General features: G+C 35.9%; 1 protein-coding gene across 50 annotated transcripts in view; it reads right to left on the bottom strand.

The window, feature by feature from the left end:
* LOC122634895 (Down syndrome cell adhesion molecule-like protein Dscam2) overlaps positions 1-14044 on the bottom strand; it is a 69035-nt gene extending 54991 nt beyond the window's left edge. For 19 of the 50 annotated variants that reach the window (XM_043824779.1, XM_043824807.1, XM_043824538.1 and 16 more), the window contains exons 1-5: positions 13892-14044; positions 11544-11652; positions 5726-5907; positions 5061-5199; positions 3265-3426 (exon numbers count right to left, since the gene is read on the bottom strand). In XM_043824779.1, coding sequence (XP_043680714.1) covers positions 3265-3426; positions 5061-5199; positions 5726-5907; positions 11544-11631 — 571 coding nt within the window. In that variant the 5' untranslated portion in view covers positions 11632-11652; positions 13892-14044. Of the gene's footprint in view, positions 1-188; positions 360-1061; positions 1224-1766; positions 1929-3264; positions 3427-5060; positions 5200-5725; positions 5908-11543; positions 11653-13891 lie in introns of all 50 variants that reach the window. The other 31 variants (XM_043824749.1, XM_043824442.1, XM_043824702.1 and 28 more) reach the window with 4 other exon arrangements.
* Between the last annotated feature and the right edge of the window lie 1205 nt (positions 14045-15249).

Raw genomic sequence — 15249 nt, 5'->3', positions numbered from 1 at the left:
TTAAATAATGTTTCTGAAAGATAGTATAGATTACTAAAAAAACATAATTCTGAGTTATGGTGTAAAGAAATTTGTAAAAGAGAAAGTAAAGAAACCCGACGGTTTTATAAAAAGCTATCGGAAACGAATTCGTGCGGGTGTATCGATCGGTCGAAGAAGAAATGAAAGAGGAGACACGCCTCTAGTACCCTGCCCGACAGCAGGATCCTCCGGAATGTAGACCTCTCCGTCCTCCCTTATCCATGCCTCAACGGTAACGAATTCAGCGATGTAACTCGGGATGCTGCATTTCAAGATCGCGCTGTTACCCCTTATTACATACTCTGTCAGGATTTCCGGTTGGTAAGGCTGCGCGACGACTGTACGAAAAGCACACACACATACCAGATATACCTGATCATGATTAATAGATTCTAATCTAATTTTAAGCTCCGTTCTAATTCATTTTAATCCACATTCGATGATAGATCGTTGTCACTTTACTTGTGCTGACGTAAAATTAATTCATTAAATCAAAAAAAAAGTCGGTCAATTATAATATAATAAAAAATAGTCACTTATGATATAATAAAATAATAAAACCAAACGAGAAATGAAACGTAAGTTAGAGATAAAGTTTGACAAAAAATATTTTAAACATGGAAAATAATATCGTTAATTTCAATACTGCGATACAATCGTACAGCGTGAGAATCATCGTATGGTTCATCAACCCACCACTCACACATACGTACGTACGTATATGTCAACTGCCACCGCCGTGCGCCATCGGCAGACACCGAGAGCCGGCGCGCGAGCGGAAACGAATCGTTTACCACGTGCTACTTTGCACACGTCCAACTATGACGTCCGACGCTACGTGTTACGAGGGAACGCGCCAATGCCAAAAGAGTCGAGGACTCTGGGGGAAATGAAATTTGTCGACGAGGAAGAAGGGACTAGAGAAAGAGAAAGATCGAGGGAAAGCTCGTCTTTTTATACGCTCGTGTGTGTGTGTATGCGCGCACGCTTGTCTGTGTGTATATCTATGTGAATGTGAATGCGTGGCTATGGATGGGTACCATAATCATTGGACGGTCTGAAGGTCGAGCCATCACTTCCCACCCACGATTCAACCGAGACGAATTCAGCGACGAAGCTCGGTATGGTGCACTTCAAGATGGCTGCATTTCCCCTTATCACGTATTCCGATACCACCTCTGCCTCGTAATACTGAGTCACGACTGAGAAAAAGAAACGACTGCTAGAAAACTAAATTTCATTGACTAGTTCGTCTCGCTGGAACTTGATTCATCTTTTGAATGAGTATACCACAAGTTTCTAGCCGCTTTAGTATACAGTGGTAATTATATCACATATATATAGATACAAATACTACAAATATTTCGATCATGATAAAAACAATAATATTCGGTACTTAATATAACGTATAATAAAAAGATTGAAGATTAGGTAATAATTTATGACTACATGCGATTGTTGTTGTCGCAATCTCTATCATACACTATAAAATAATAATAGCTTATCGGATTTCTACCGTCATCCTAGCTACTTATAGATCGCACGTAACATATCGTTTGCATGTAATTAAAAGTTTTATTTATCGTCCATGAGATAGAATTTGCTTATTGAGCTATTTTTATCGCGCAAGTTCGACGTTGACCGCTCGCGAAACGCAACGCTGCTTGCAACGTCCAGATATTGTTCTATGTAAAAATTCGGAGAAAAAGAAACTCGGCTCTCCTAATCAAATCTCATCACCCTACCATTTCCTTCCTCCGGATTAAACGAATTTCCTTGGTCATCCTGCCAACCGACTACTTGAACGAACTCTGCTACAAAGCTCGGTATGCTGCACTTTAGAATCGCCGCATTGCCACGAATAACGTATTCGTTGTTGACTTCTGACTGATAGTACTGATGCACCACTGCAACGAACGACGACAATGAATTCCCGTGGCCGTTCCTAAAAGAACGACGTTATTGCTCGTTCGACCCACTCTTCTCTCTCTCCTATCGCACGCAACCATCGAATAATTTTCGTGCACGCGATCAAATACACCGTTTCGCGAACAAGCGGAAAATTAAGATACATATTTCTGAGATTAAAAAATTAAAAAAGACCTCGTACTTAAATTAATTCTGTTAAATACGTCTATCTCTGCAATAGTTTAATTCTCATCAAGATTTGTTCGTTTCAATTGAAATTTACAAAATTCGTAAATGGATGTGGTTACAGAGTTACAACATATTAATAAGTTTAATTCACAAATTTAAACAAATTTTGTGAAAAGATTTATGATAATTTAATCTTTTCATTATCTCTACTTCAATATTGACATAATAGAACCAGCAATACTGACATAATATATTTCCTAAACATTTCTTAAAAATTAAATCATTCATTAAAAGGATTGATCTTGTTTCTAAAATGTTTCCAACGACAACAACGATAAAAGAAGCATAATTTATATCGCGGTTCATCGGAAATAAACGACTGGAAAAAAATTCGTCGACGTTGACGAGAGCCGTGAGGGTGAGATTACATCGACTCTTCGAGAGCAGATCGATTCGCATTGTCGCATCTTACACCGCAGTCGCAGCAGCAGCCTAACACGCAAGACTGCACGAAGCTGCACGAAGCTGCACGTAAGAAATATGTCGCATTTTATAATCGAACAACGAACTGAAAGGGATTCGTACGTTAAAAAGAAAAAAAAAGATAGACAGATATATATATATATGTATGTATGTATGTATGTATATGTATGTATGTATATACATATATACCTACATATATATATATATATATAGATAAATAAAAAGGGAATGGAACAGATGTCGTCAACGCGATCCAATTATTTCAGAGTGATGGATAACGAGACGAGAACAACGTTAACGAAACGGATGAGGAATTCTGGCATGTTCGTAAACTCGACGTATTAGTTCATGATACTTGTAAAGAGAAAAAAAATTTGTCTGAACCAATTTCCAGTACACTTCAGAATAGTGCACTTTCTAAACTACAAGTTGTAATATAAAATTTCATTAACGTCTCCTAAATCGTAATAGATAGGCGGTTTCCTTAATGAATGATTTCCGTTCAATGACCCCTCCGCGGATAATTTAATGGCAGTGGAATGAAACGGTCGAAAGTGCGATGCTCGATCTGCTCAAGAAAAAGGGTTCTGGCTTAATACAATATAATGCGTATATATACATAGCGAAAATTTGCTCTAAAATGAAATAAACAAAATAAAATACCAAAATCATCGCCCGGAACGAATTCCTCTCCCTGATCGGTATGCCATGAAAGAACTTTAACGAAATCGGCGACGAAAGAAGGCACGACACATTTCAATATGGCGCTGTTCCCACGGATGGCGTATTCCTTGTTCACATCGGTATCGTAATACTGCGCCACCACTATTTTCGTGTATTTTTTTTTTTTTTTTCATTGCGCAAAGAAAGAAATTAAAATTTTCTACGATTAGTATGAGAAATAAAAAACGTTCCTTCTCGTCTCTACATTCCCTAACATTAGAACGATTTTTTATTACAACTTTTAACACCGATCAAACTTTCTTCTTCTTTTTTTCTATTTAAACAGCAACAACGACCCACTCGTAATGAAACTAACGTTGTTACAACAACGTACTATACTATAACGAAAATAATGTATTTTCGGCGTTTCTCGTTAAAAGCACGCGCTACATATACATTCGTTATCTCTCGACGATACTAATGACGTTCGATACTCTTACACGAGAATGCTGTAGACGAGGGAAAAGCAGAGAGAAAGATTAACGAGGCACAAATGAAAGCGTAGGGGAGTGTGTGCCGTTCATTATTCGTCGTTATACAATCGAGCGATAATTTTTTGCCCGCTTCTTCCCCATTTCTTCTTCTTCTTCTTCTCTCTTCTTTTATTTTGACATAATCCAGAACCAGAGATCTGATAAAAAGGAAAAAAAAAACTTGTTCGCGAAATAAGTGCATTTCTTTATATCACGGAAGAAGAACGGAGCCGACGAAAGAGAAACACACAAAAATGACTGCGATCGATAGTAAAGCGAGTCATGAAACGCGCGTGATGTCACGAAAATGAATCACTAGACAAGTTTTCTACGCCCCTCCCCCTTCTCTCTCTCTCTCTCTCTCTCTCTCTCTCTCTCTCTCTCTCTCTCTCTCTCTCTCTCTTTCTCCTTTTCTCTTCGTACAACATAATATACGCATATGTAAAGCGAATCCTGGATCGCGACACTTTGTAAACTAAGTTTCTCTTAAATTACATCCCGAAAACAGAATGAGAGAGATAGATAGACACATAGATAATAGATAGATAGATAGAGAGAGAGAGAGAGAGAGAGAGAGAGAGAGAGGGAGAGGGGAGAGAGAGAGAGGAAAAAGATAGAAGAGTCATTATATGAGTACGCGTTTCATACAGAAATGCGACGGCGGCGGCAGCGATCGTTCTTTCTCTGTAATTAAACATGAGATTCAAGTTTCCTGTGTTCTAACCTTATCTTTCCCCACCGCATCGCTCCTAAAAAAAAAATCCACCTAATCGACAATGACGACGCGTTCGACGCTTTCGAGTACGCGAGAAGTTGATATGTACTTGACCTTCGAGGATGTTTGTTTTCTTTAAAACTTTGCTGGAAAAAAGATCTTTTGCATTACAGCATTTGGCCACCTCTTTCGAGAATTATAATATAACTATATAATAATTAATATACATATATATATATATATAAATTTGTATCTGATAATGCAAATATTCAAATATAAAATTAATTATAAATATATTTAAATATATATTAAATATAAATTAACAATAATGTAGAATTTTTTCAATTGAATTATGTTATTATAGATATTAAATATATTCTTATCTATTGAAGGTTTATCAAACTTTATAAATCTCTCGAAAAAATAAAATCTTGTAAGATTATCGATTGTTTTTGTTCTTTTTCTCTTTCTAATAATTTTAACAGATGGCCAAACGACAGACGGAGTTGCACCGTATAAGTATAATATTCGGGATAGAAGACACTTACCGGCTCTTACATTAACATCTCGGCTGTGAACTGAACCGGCTGGGGAACGTGCGAGACAGCTGTAAACCTGAGCATGAACCTCTTGACGATAATCCTCGGCACGGAAAGGAGGGAAGACCAAATTTCCATTCGGTAGGACCTGCAGCAAGCAGAAGAATGAGTCGAGTATGTACATTCAGAGATTTTAATCTCGAGTACATAAGAAGTAGTCTACTTTCTATATAAAATGTTTATCTCGATATATACACGCGTACATAAAAGTATATGTAACAAAGAAGTCAAAAATCTTATGGTCGATTAGATAAAAACAGTAGCAAGTAGGCGTCATTAGCCGCGAGAATGAGCATTATGTGTTAGGGTCGATTAATATACCACATCGTATAAGTATAAAGCAAACCAATGGAACTAACGAAGTGAAAATAATTGGATCGACGATAAATAGTCAGAGCATGTAAATACAAAAGAGCAATAGATTCTCGTATGTCTTTTCACGGCTACGTATTCACGGTTAATAGACAGTTGAATGAAATATCGCTTTTTTGATGAATGAAAGAAAATATTCCAGATATCACGTCCTTGAAATCAAGCTGACCAATTTATCATCGTTATGATAACGGGATCGTTAAAAAAAAAAATAAAAATGAAAAAAAATGAACGGATGTTACCTGTCTCAATCCAGGAACGTCTCCAACAGCAGTACCATCGCCACGAACCCAGATAATGTCCGGTTGGGGATTTCCTCTAGCCTGGCATTCAACGACAGCTCCAGTTCCATTCGAAAAGTCAACTCTGTTTGGTGGTTCCTTAACGAAAACGGGTCCCATAGATTCATCCTCAGCGGTAGCAACTGAAACAAAAAGCCATCCATCTTCATTGACTTATCTTCTCAATGATATAATAACCGTCGTTGCTATGGAGTGGCCTGACCTAGTATACAATAATACGAGCTATCGTTGCAATTCTTAGCGCGAATATCTTGCTGCAATTTCCTCGTTAACGGTGAATTGATCGATGATCTACTAAAAAACTTTTTTAACAGAAATACCTCGATTACATAGTAAAATGATGAAAATGATATTCTCTCTCTCTCCCCTCCCCCTATATATATGTATATATGTACGTATGTATGTATGTATAATTATTTTACATTATTTTTAATTATTTATTCTACCGTGTAAAGAATCTCTGATAGTTCGAGAACATAATGATTTATGCAGGAAATATGACAAATCGATGGAATACAAAAATAAGAAATAATCTTGACATTTCGTGGATTTCCTTTTGCTTATCATTCGTTTCCTGTGGGATACGCTTCATGTATCCCTAGACGCATGCGCATATACTCGACTGGCGTGTCGCCAATTACGGCAAACAACAGGTTGTCGGTCTCCTATTGAATAATATGCTGTCAACGTCATACGTCTATAAAGAAGATATGCAATGCGTGATTCCTTTTCCGCTGTACCTAGCTTGCATTTATCGCAGAACTCTCGAGACTGGAGAGTTTTAAATCGATAATGAAACACGAATGATAACGTTTCTAAGAAGGATATTGCCCCTAGCTAGAAACCATTCTGATTCGATCACAATTCTCTTTTAACAAAATCACATTCGAAAAGATCTTGAATGACTTACGATCATCGTCACGCAATTTCAGCTCGATCGCAGCTCGAAATTTTAATCACGCGAAGAAACGCAACGCGACTCGGCTATCTGAATTCACAAGAGAATTCATCTTTCAAGTTCGTCCTGCATGCTCATCCACATGGAAGAACAAAAGCACATAAACGAACGTCGGCATGTTTACGTTAGGTATATAGTTATACTACCTATAGAAAATCGAGTCACGAAGAACCGGTCAGTAAGGCGTACGGTATCGAAGCTACCAAAGGTACGACAGGAGGTACACGCAGGTATACAGAGCAGGTGTTGCAGATTTTTCACCTCTCGAGCTTTGCGAACAGTCACCAACCAGCCAACCAGCATGTTCTTCGTTCGCTTCGTTTCGTTGAAAGAAACTTGTCACTACCAGTGATCTTAACTCGCACGAATTACGAACGTTCGAAACGGTAAAAGGAATTTTAATTGAACGAGATATCGTCGTGACTTCATTGAGAATAATACTCCGAGATAAAATGTTACGCTTTCTTTTTTTCTCGTGAAAACAAATTTATCAACGAGTTTCATAAACATCATTTTAAAAAATCAATGTTCTTAGATGACACGTATTAATTGTTTATTCATTTTTCTTTCTCTATAATCCAGCTTTGATTTCTTCAATATCTTACTTCTCCTATATCGTACATGTCTACATAAAAAAAAAAGCATATGAAATTAGTAATTATAATCATTGTTTGAAAAAATGTTTATTTCCAGATAACGCATATTAATTCGCATTATCAATTTATCTTATCAATCTGATGTAATTTATATCTCTTTAATATTTTATTCATTCGATATTATGAATAGCTTCTCAAAGGAAAAATATACAAAACAATTACTATAATCCCTACATACTTAAAATGAATATCCCAATCGACGAATTAATTCGATATCTTTTACAATCATTCGTTTTAATAACAAAGATACGATAATTATACGCTTGAAATAAAATATCACATTCGACAAAGGATATCAAATAATTAACAAACAATTAATCGTTACAGAAATTAATATAAAACTATCTAATTATGTCACAGATTAAAACGACCTATAAATATTTCTACCCATCACCGATGACGATGTAAAAGGTTTACCGATGCGTTAACACGCTAAACCATTCACAAGTGTTTTCCGCGTACGTTAAACTTTATCGGATCAATATATGTTATTATAACGAGCTTACGTTAAACATCCAATCGTAGTTCTAGCCAAGCGAGAAGAGTATGCAAAGGAAACTAGTATTTGCTGTGGTCTACGCATGAGCGTGGAAGACCTACTACCGTTCTTCCATTTTATCTTTTCTCTTTTCATTTTCTTCTTCCCACTTCTTCTTCTTCTTCTTCTTCTTCTTCTTCTTCTTCTTCTTCTCTACATATGTCTTGAGATTTTTATACTCAAACCAACATGCTCGCACACGTATCCATCGACAATAAAAGGCAGGGGTTCTTCGCGGTCGACAACCGCTCTGTAATCTATATATATGTACATATATACATATGTATAGATAGAGAGAGAGAGAGAGAGAGAGAAAGAGAGAGAGAGAGAGAGAGAGAGAGAGAGAGAGAGAGAGAGAGAGAAGCTTTCAAACGTCCGGACACGCTGCTTCGAATATATTTCCAACGATACACACACACCACACTAGCGAATAAACGTGCATGAATCTCTAGTGTAAAGCACCCCACGTGTGTGATATATATGTATATACATATATATATGTACACCCGCGCATAAGAGATATACGAGAAATCGTGAGTCGAATAATAATAAGACGACGTTTTAAGAGGATGAACTGTCGACCGTCGATAAAGAACAATGACTATCGATCGATGATCGTATTTGAGTTAACTGATCCGGAAGATCTTCCTACATACGATACTTTATATAAATGTTTATATTATGCGTATAATATATATATATATATATATATATATATATATATGAATAAGTGTATTCAATATACCGAGTGAGTCATTTAAAATTGAAAGTACGAATATATCCCGGTTATTTTCTATGATAGAAAATAATTTCTGAATTTTGGAAGAATATAATTTATTTAAAAAGGACGAGAACTAATACTAAGAAATTGGTATTTTTCAACATATTGAAATCGTCAATATTTCTTTAAATGGAACTTGATCTTTCCTTATAAAAGATTTTTAAAGAACTAATCAAAGCAATTTTAAGTTATCTTAAATTTCTCTTATCATTACTTTAAGCAAAAATATCTCCTTTTGATATTTGTAAATACTTCAAATCTATTTATGGAACTGCTTATTAAATATATTCGATCGTTCTCTATTTTATATCCTATTAACAATACTAATCTACGTTCAACGTATACTGCAATATCATCGTTGAAAACGTATTTAAGATATGCTTATGATATATATATATATATGTGTGTGTGTGTGTGTGTAGAATGTAGTGTTACAATGATCGTAATTGTCCAAGATATTCGTTGCATCAGACAATATCACCCACGTGATTTAAGAAATAATTCACTCAACTTTTCTATGCAATCGTGCCACCAATGCGAAACCAAACATTAGAAAGGCTAGTAAACGCACGCTCCGCGTGGGTAGAAGCCTTAAGAAATTCCTAAATCCGGGGTGTATAGGTTTGTGGACGCGTTAGGTAACGTTCCTTCAGCCATTCTCGCCTATTTCTAGCCACGTTTATGTTCTTTAACGTTACACAGCGAATATACTTGTCGTCCCTCTACTATACAAGTTAACACCTTCCAAGACTACAACATTACATACGCGTTGACTGAAAAACGAACGAATTTTATAGACTTCGAGAAAAAAATAGCTATCGTAAAAGTGAACCGATAAAAACGAAGATATAACCAGACTTCCTGTGTGATCTTTATACGTGAAACATCATCTTTGTTCGAAAAAGATAAAAAAAAAAAAAGCAACTTGACTTTCACTATTTTTAATCGTAACTATTTTTAATATATGTAATTATCGAGATACAATTTTTCATAAATCATATTTTTTGTTATCGAATAAACAAATATATAAAAAAAAAATACAACAAATTGTTATTATATCTATACGATATATCTTTCTTTCATTTTCGTCTTTGAAACTACTGTAAACGTCATAAAATGTATCTCACAAATATTGGAAAAACTAAAAAACAGTAAAATCTATTGACGATTACCGTTGAATACTACTACATTCAATGCATTAGAAGCAAACTGACACTAACGAATTAATTCATTCAATGGAAGAACAATGAAATAATTTTGCATTTCTGTTCTCCTTTCGTGAAATGATAAATCGATTGTCGAGCCGATTTTGATGGTATAGTAGTAAAAGTCTTTACACGTAAGATCGATTCAGACACCTGGTCGGCAAAAAAAGAAAGAAAAAGAAAGAAAAAGAAAGAGAGAAAGAGAGCAGACCAGGATAAAATGGAATCTCCGAGCAAAAAGGGAGAGAAGCTTCCATTCTGGGAACAGCAGCTGTTCCTTTCCTTCGGTTTTCTCTCCCCGCCCTTTTGGAGCTCTTTCCTTCGGCAGCTGCACTCTGTTCCTCTACCTACGCTTCTCGAACCTTTCACAACGACTGGTTGGCCAAGCGACGACGTGCCGCCTATCCAAGATCCAGAGAACGAAAGATCATCCCGACAAAGACAGAACGCCAGCAGTTTGGTTTCGTTACAGTTAACCACGAGGAAGAATGTCGTGAGAAACTTTTATAATAACGCATTGGTACCGAATATCGTGAGACTCTTTTCGAGTTAAAAAAAAAAAAAAGAAACAATAACAATATCCTTCGAGAACGATCTGACACACGCGAATTCCTTTGTAAGTTTCATCGACGAAATAAGACACGCGAATACACGCGATAGAATAAAATTTATGACTTATACAATTGAATCAACTTCGAAAAAGTATCTTTACAATACACGGTGTCTCATAATTTCTTCAGTAAAATTTTCTAAGTTTATTCTGTCAATAAAAATAAGAAAGAAATGTCATCTAAAAGCACGAATCGTTGGAAACTTGTAATGATATATTGCAAAATTGTTACGGAAATACGTGAAATACGAGGAAACGATAACGTTCTTATAATTAGTATAATACAAGATAAAAATAAATTAATGTCATCATTTATTATTATTACATTCGATTTAGAAATATTGACATTTTCTATTGATACAAGACCGACTTTAATGGAAAATTAAATTATTACAATTTATTAATAAAGCATCAGATGCGTGTTCACAGGCGACTTATTTTTACGTAATATTTTTATCCTTCTTTTACCCATAAAACGTATTGACAAAATTCCATTGGAAAATATTGAGATACCATATATAATAACAGTCTCAATACACAAAGTTTATCTTCCTCCTATCGATCGCTCTTTGTCGTCATTGAAAAGAATACCTCATTATTAAATAGATATCATTAATAACAATAATAACAATAACTAACAAATATATCAAAGATTTTCCAGTATTGGTTACACATTGAATCGTTACTACGACAAAGCATACTTCATAATCACTCTAACGAAGCTTTCTGTGTTTCGAGTAAGGTATCCATGACATTTAATCCTTTTATACTAGGGCACGTAACGATCTTTGACTCAACTTCGACTCGCTTTAACTTATTGCTAAAATAGTACTAAAGGAAGAGTAAAATATAATAGAAATTAGATAAAGTAATTTATAAGTCTTAAAAATCGTGATCTCAAAAATTGAGATCAAATGTCGTTGACCGTCGATTTCGAAGACATCGTAACAATAGATATTTAAAAGAATTACACGATTCGAAACGAATGAAATTATAAAGAATTAACTTACCATTCGTCAATGCCAGTAGAGCCAGTAGAATCATAGCGAAGATGTAGGTAGGTGTTTTACACCCCCCTCCTGGAGGTTCACGCCACATCCTGATCTCACTGATTTTCACCTATATCGTACACAAAACACACGTCTCAAACGATATGGCACCTTTCTTTCGATTTTTTCGTGACAATCGCACCACCCGTCTGGACTGGACAGTTTCATATACTCTCGATTTCGACTTAAGACTTCCATTGTATGATTCAAGATGCTCCGTTATTATCGATCGCGAAGATACGTCTAAGTTAAACCGAAATTATCACTAAAATTACGAATGGCACGATTAAAAAATGCAATTAAAGTGATTCAAACCAATTGTAAATATGTATAAGCATGCGCAGACATGTAAAACAAATATCTCTTATCGTACTCTTATTTATGAGATAAAAGTACGATCTAAAGTACAAATTAATTATCTTCGATGATCGGTCGTACTTAGCAAATTTACATATACTCCTACGCTTATATACGACCAATATCTTTATCAAATATGCATTCCAAACTATACTTAACATAACGTAAAAAGCTTCATATGTGTGTATATATATATATGTATATATAAATGTGTTACAGAAAATATGACAAATATGTTACAAAAAATAATGAAAAAAAATAAAGATATTTTACGAACATCTCCGTTCCTCTGTTCGTAACCTCTAAACTTGAGATTAAATAAATAAACAAACAGCAAATAATCGATGCCTATAAAACGCAAAATTCGTCTACAAACTGACGAAACATCAATCTAAAACTTTATTACCGACTTCATATATAAGAAATTTTTCTAAAGATCTTGTTTACATATCGTCAACGTTTCGTCCACGGTACGGCCGAGTCCACTCTCTCCATTCGATTTCGATTCGCTAATTCTAAAATCATCGCTAAAGCCGAACGAAACGTCTGAGGCTTTTTGAAAGGCTTGGTCTTTCGCATCGTGCACGTGCTGAATCTCTGATAGCTGAAAGGGTCGTCGTTGGACAGCGATGGCGGTCGTAGAAACGGAGAGAGGAGTGACAAGTGAGATAGAGAGGGGATGCTAAAGAGAATGAGGCAAAAGACGAGTACAACCCCGTAGAGGGAGGAGAGAAAGAGAGAGAGAGAGAGAGCTGCTCCCTCTCTCGCTGGGTTTATTGATCGCAGGGTGCGGAGCGAACCGAGCTACCCTTCGTGCGAGCGTACGCCATGCTTGATGGTATTTGCTCCAACGTAGTTTGCTCGCTTGGCCACAGCTTCTCTCGTCCTCGTTATCCAAGATTCGCTCGATTATAAATCAAATCTAAAAAAAAAAGGGACACCGGCCTGATGACAAAGAAAAACAAAATCTTCGACGTATGTCACGGAGTTTTGCACGATACGTGATGGAACAAAGACATTGATGATGATGACGATGACGATAATGATGATGATGATGATGACGACAATGATGACGATGACGATGACAATCTCGTCCTAGCTAAGATGATGTCACTGTCCTCGCGTCGTCGACACGATCTGTCGTCATGAAAGAAACGCGTGGCAAGCCAGGCGGGACGAACACGCTGACTGTAAAAAGCGTGGCTTTGTCATGCTGCAAGATCGTAGTCGTCGTCTCTCTAACGATCCTTTCTTGCTCGCGGAGAAAAGAAAAAAGTAAGTGAGCCAGAGAAAATCTGGAGTAAGAGACGGTATAGAAGAGACGAGAAAAGAAGAGACGAGGAGAGGAGAGGAGAGGAGAAAGAAAAGGAAAAAGATCGTTGAAGGGGAGTCGCTCTTCGTGGTAACCAAGGCAACGCGCAAAGCGTAGCAAGTATACTCGTGCCAATCAAATTCTGGACAAATGATTTAAGAAAATCTTGATATCTTTTCTTTAGCCAAAGGAAAGATCGTATAAGGTAAGGAAGACGGACGTCATGCCTCTTGATTTCTTCGAGTACTCGAGGAAGATGCCGTTAAGAGAGATTCTATATTTTTATCGATAAACCGCAGAAACCAGTCGAGTCCAGGCAAAGGCTAGTACGATCGTCACGATTCGATGATTTTCGCACGATGATCACTCGCGGATGAACGTCCACGATGGACGATCACGTGCACGCGCACACACCCACAGGAGAGAAGGATGAGATTATCCTTGAAGGATACTCTCACTCTTTCTTTCTTTCTTTTTCTCTTTCTTTCTTTTTCTATCTCTTGATCCTTTTCTCTTTTTTTCTTTTTTGCTCTCCCATCAAAGTGAAAATGTATCGAAGTAGGATCGTCAGGGATAATTACTTGAAGCTTTTTTCCGAGCTTCTCGAAGAATCACGTCGAGAACGTGAAAACTTACGTACCGAAAACGACAGCAGGGCTCGCAGATGCGCGTCGATCGTAAACGAACGTAACGCAAACACGAACAAAGAACGCGTACTTCCTTCGACCGAGGACGACCGAAGAATGTGAACCGGTGAACGGCGTCGCTCGGCTCGACGCTGCTGCTGCCACCACTTCACGTCTGCTGAGAAGTGGTGGGGGGAAAGGGGAGGCTCCGAACTCTCGCGGCTGGATGCTGGAGAAGGGGTGGGGGGAAAACGCCGGTTTGCTTTCTCGAGCACGCAGGAAACAGTCAATGCTCCAAGTGTATATATATCTGTATAATAATATAATATTCTATATTAGACATATGTAAATATTGGCAAGGTACACAAACGAAAGTATATGAAACGTTTCAAATTATTTTCATTCGTTCGACAACTTATCCTTCTTCTTGTAATATAGAGTTTTCGTATATATAGAGTTTCTATATATGTGACTACTAAGTACATACAAGAGAATTTGACAGTATATATTACGACGTCTACGTCTGCAAAAACATGTGCTACGTAGAAACAAAAGATGACAGATGCATAAAACGTGATAAACGATGATTTGCTTAATAGAACTTTACAATGCATTTACCATTAGTTTATTTTCGTTTCTTATCTTGATGAATTGTATATTAGTTATTCAAGGTTAATCGTTTATTAGGGTAATCTAAGTATGAACTCACCGCTGAGTAAACCACGAACTACTTTATCACTTATATACGTTGTTTTTTCAAAGATTATATTATACAACCGTTTTAAAAAAATACAATTTACAGGATATTCGTTATCTAAAATGTAATTATTATTTGTGAAATAGTTTAAGAAAAATATTTTTAAATAACTAAATAACCATATATTCGAAATATTTGTAATATGGACTCAACTGTCTATATAAATATTTTATTATAAAATAAATGATAATTACATATTTTTAAATGTAAATTGATTTAATTCTTAAATTGTGTGATTATTATTGAAATTAAATTTACCAAGAAACTTATCGATAATAGAAAATATTTTGTAATTGAAACGTCATTGTATTTATAATTTTAAGCAGGTTATAAATCAATGTTTCATTTCAAACGTTTTATCGTTATCTTTTAAACCGATAAAAAATTTGTTAATATGTATAATAAAAAATTCGCCATGACGGAACGGTAGAAACGTTTCATATCGTTTTTAAACGATCATTACGAACAAATACTTGCCAATTATTAATCATCTTTTACCTCTTTTCTACTTTCTATATCGTACTTACAATAAAACTAGAGAAAAAAAATGTAGAAATGAAAGGAATAGAAAACAAACCACAAAAAACAACCTACCAGAAATATGAAAATACGCGC

Source organism: Vespula pensylvanica, chromosome 1 (assembly GCF_014466175.1).
Source record: "Vespula pensylvanica isolate Volc-1 chromosome 1, ASM1446617v1, whole genome shotgun sequence".
In the NCBI taxonomy this organism is placed as follows: Eukaryota; Metazoa; Arthropoda; class Insecta; order Hymenoptera; family Vespidae; genus Vespula; species Vespula pensylvanica.
Note: the sequence above shows the minus strand (reverse complement) of the source record. Positions and strands in the feature narration are given on the sequence as shown.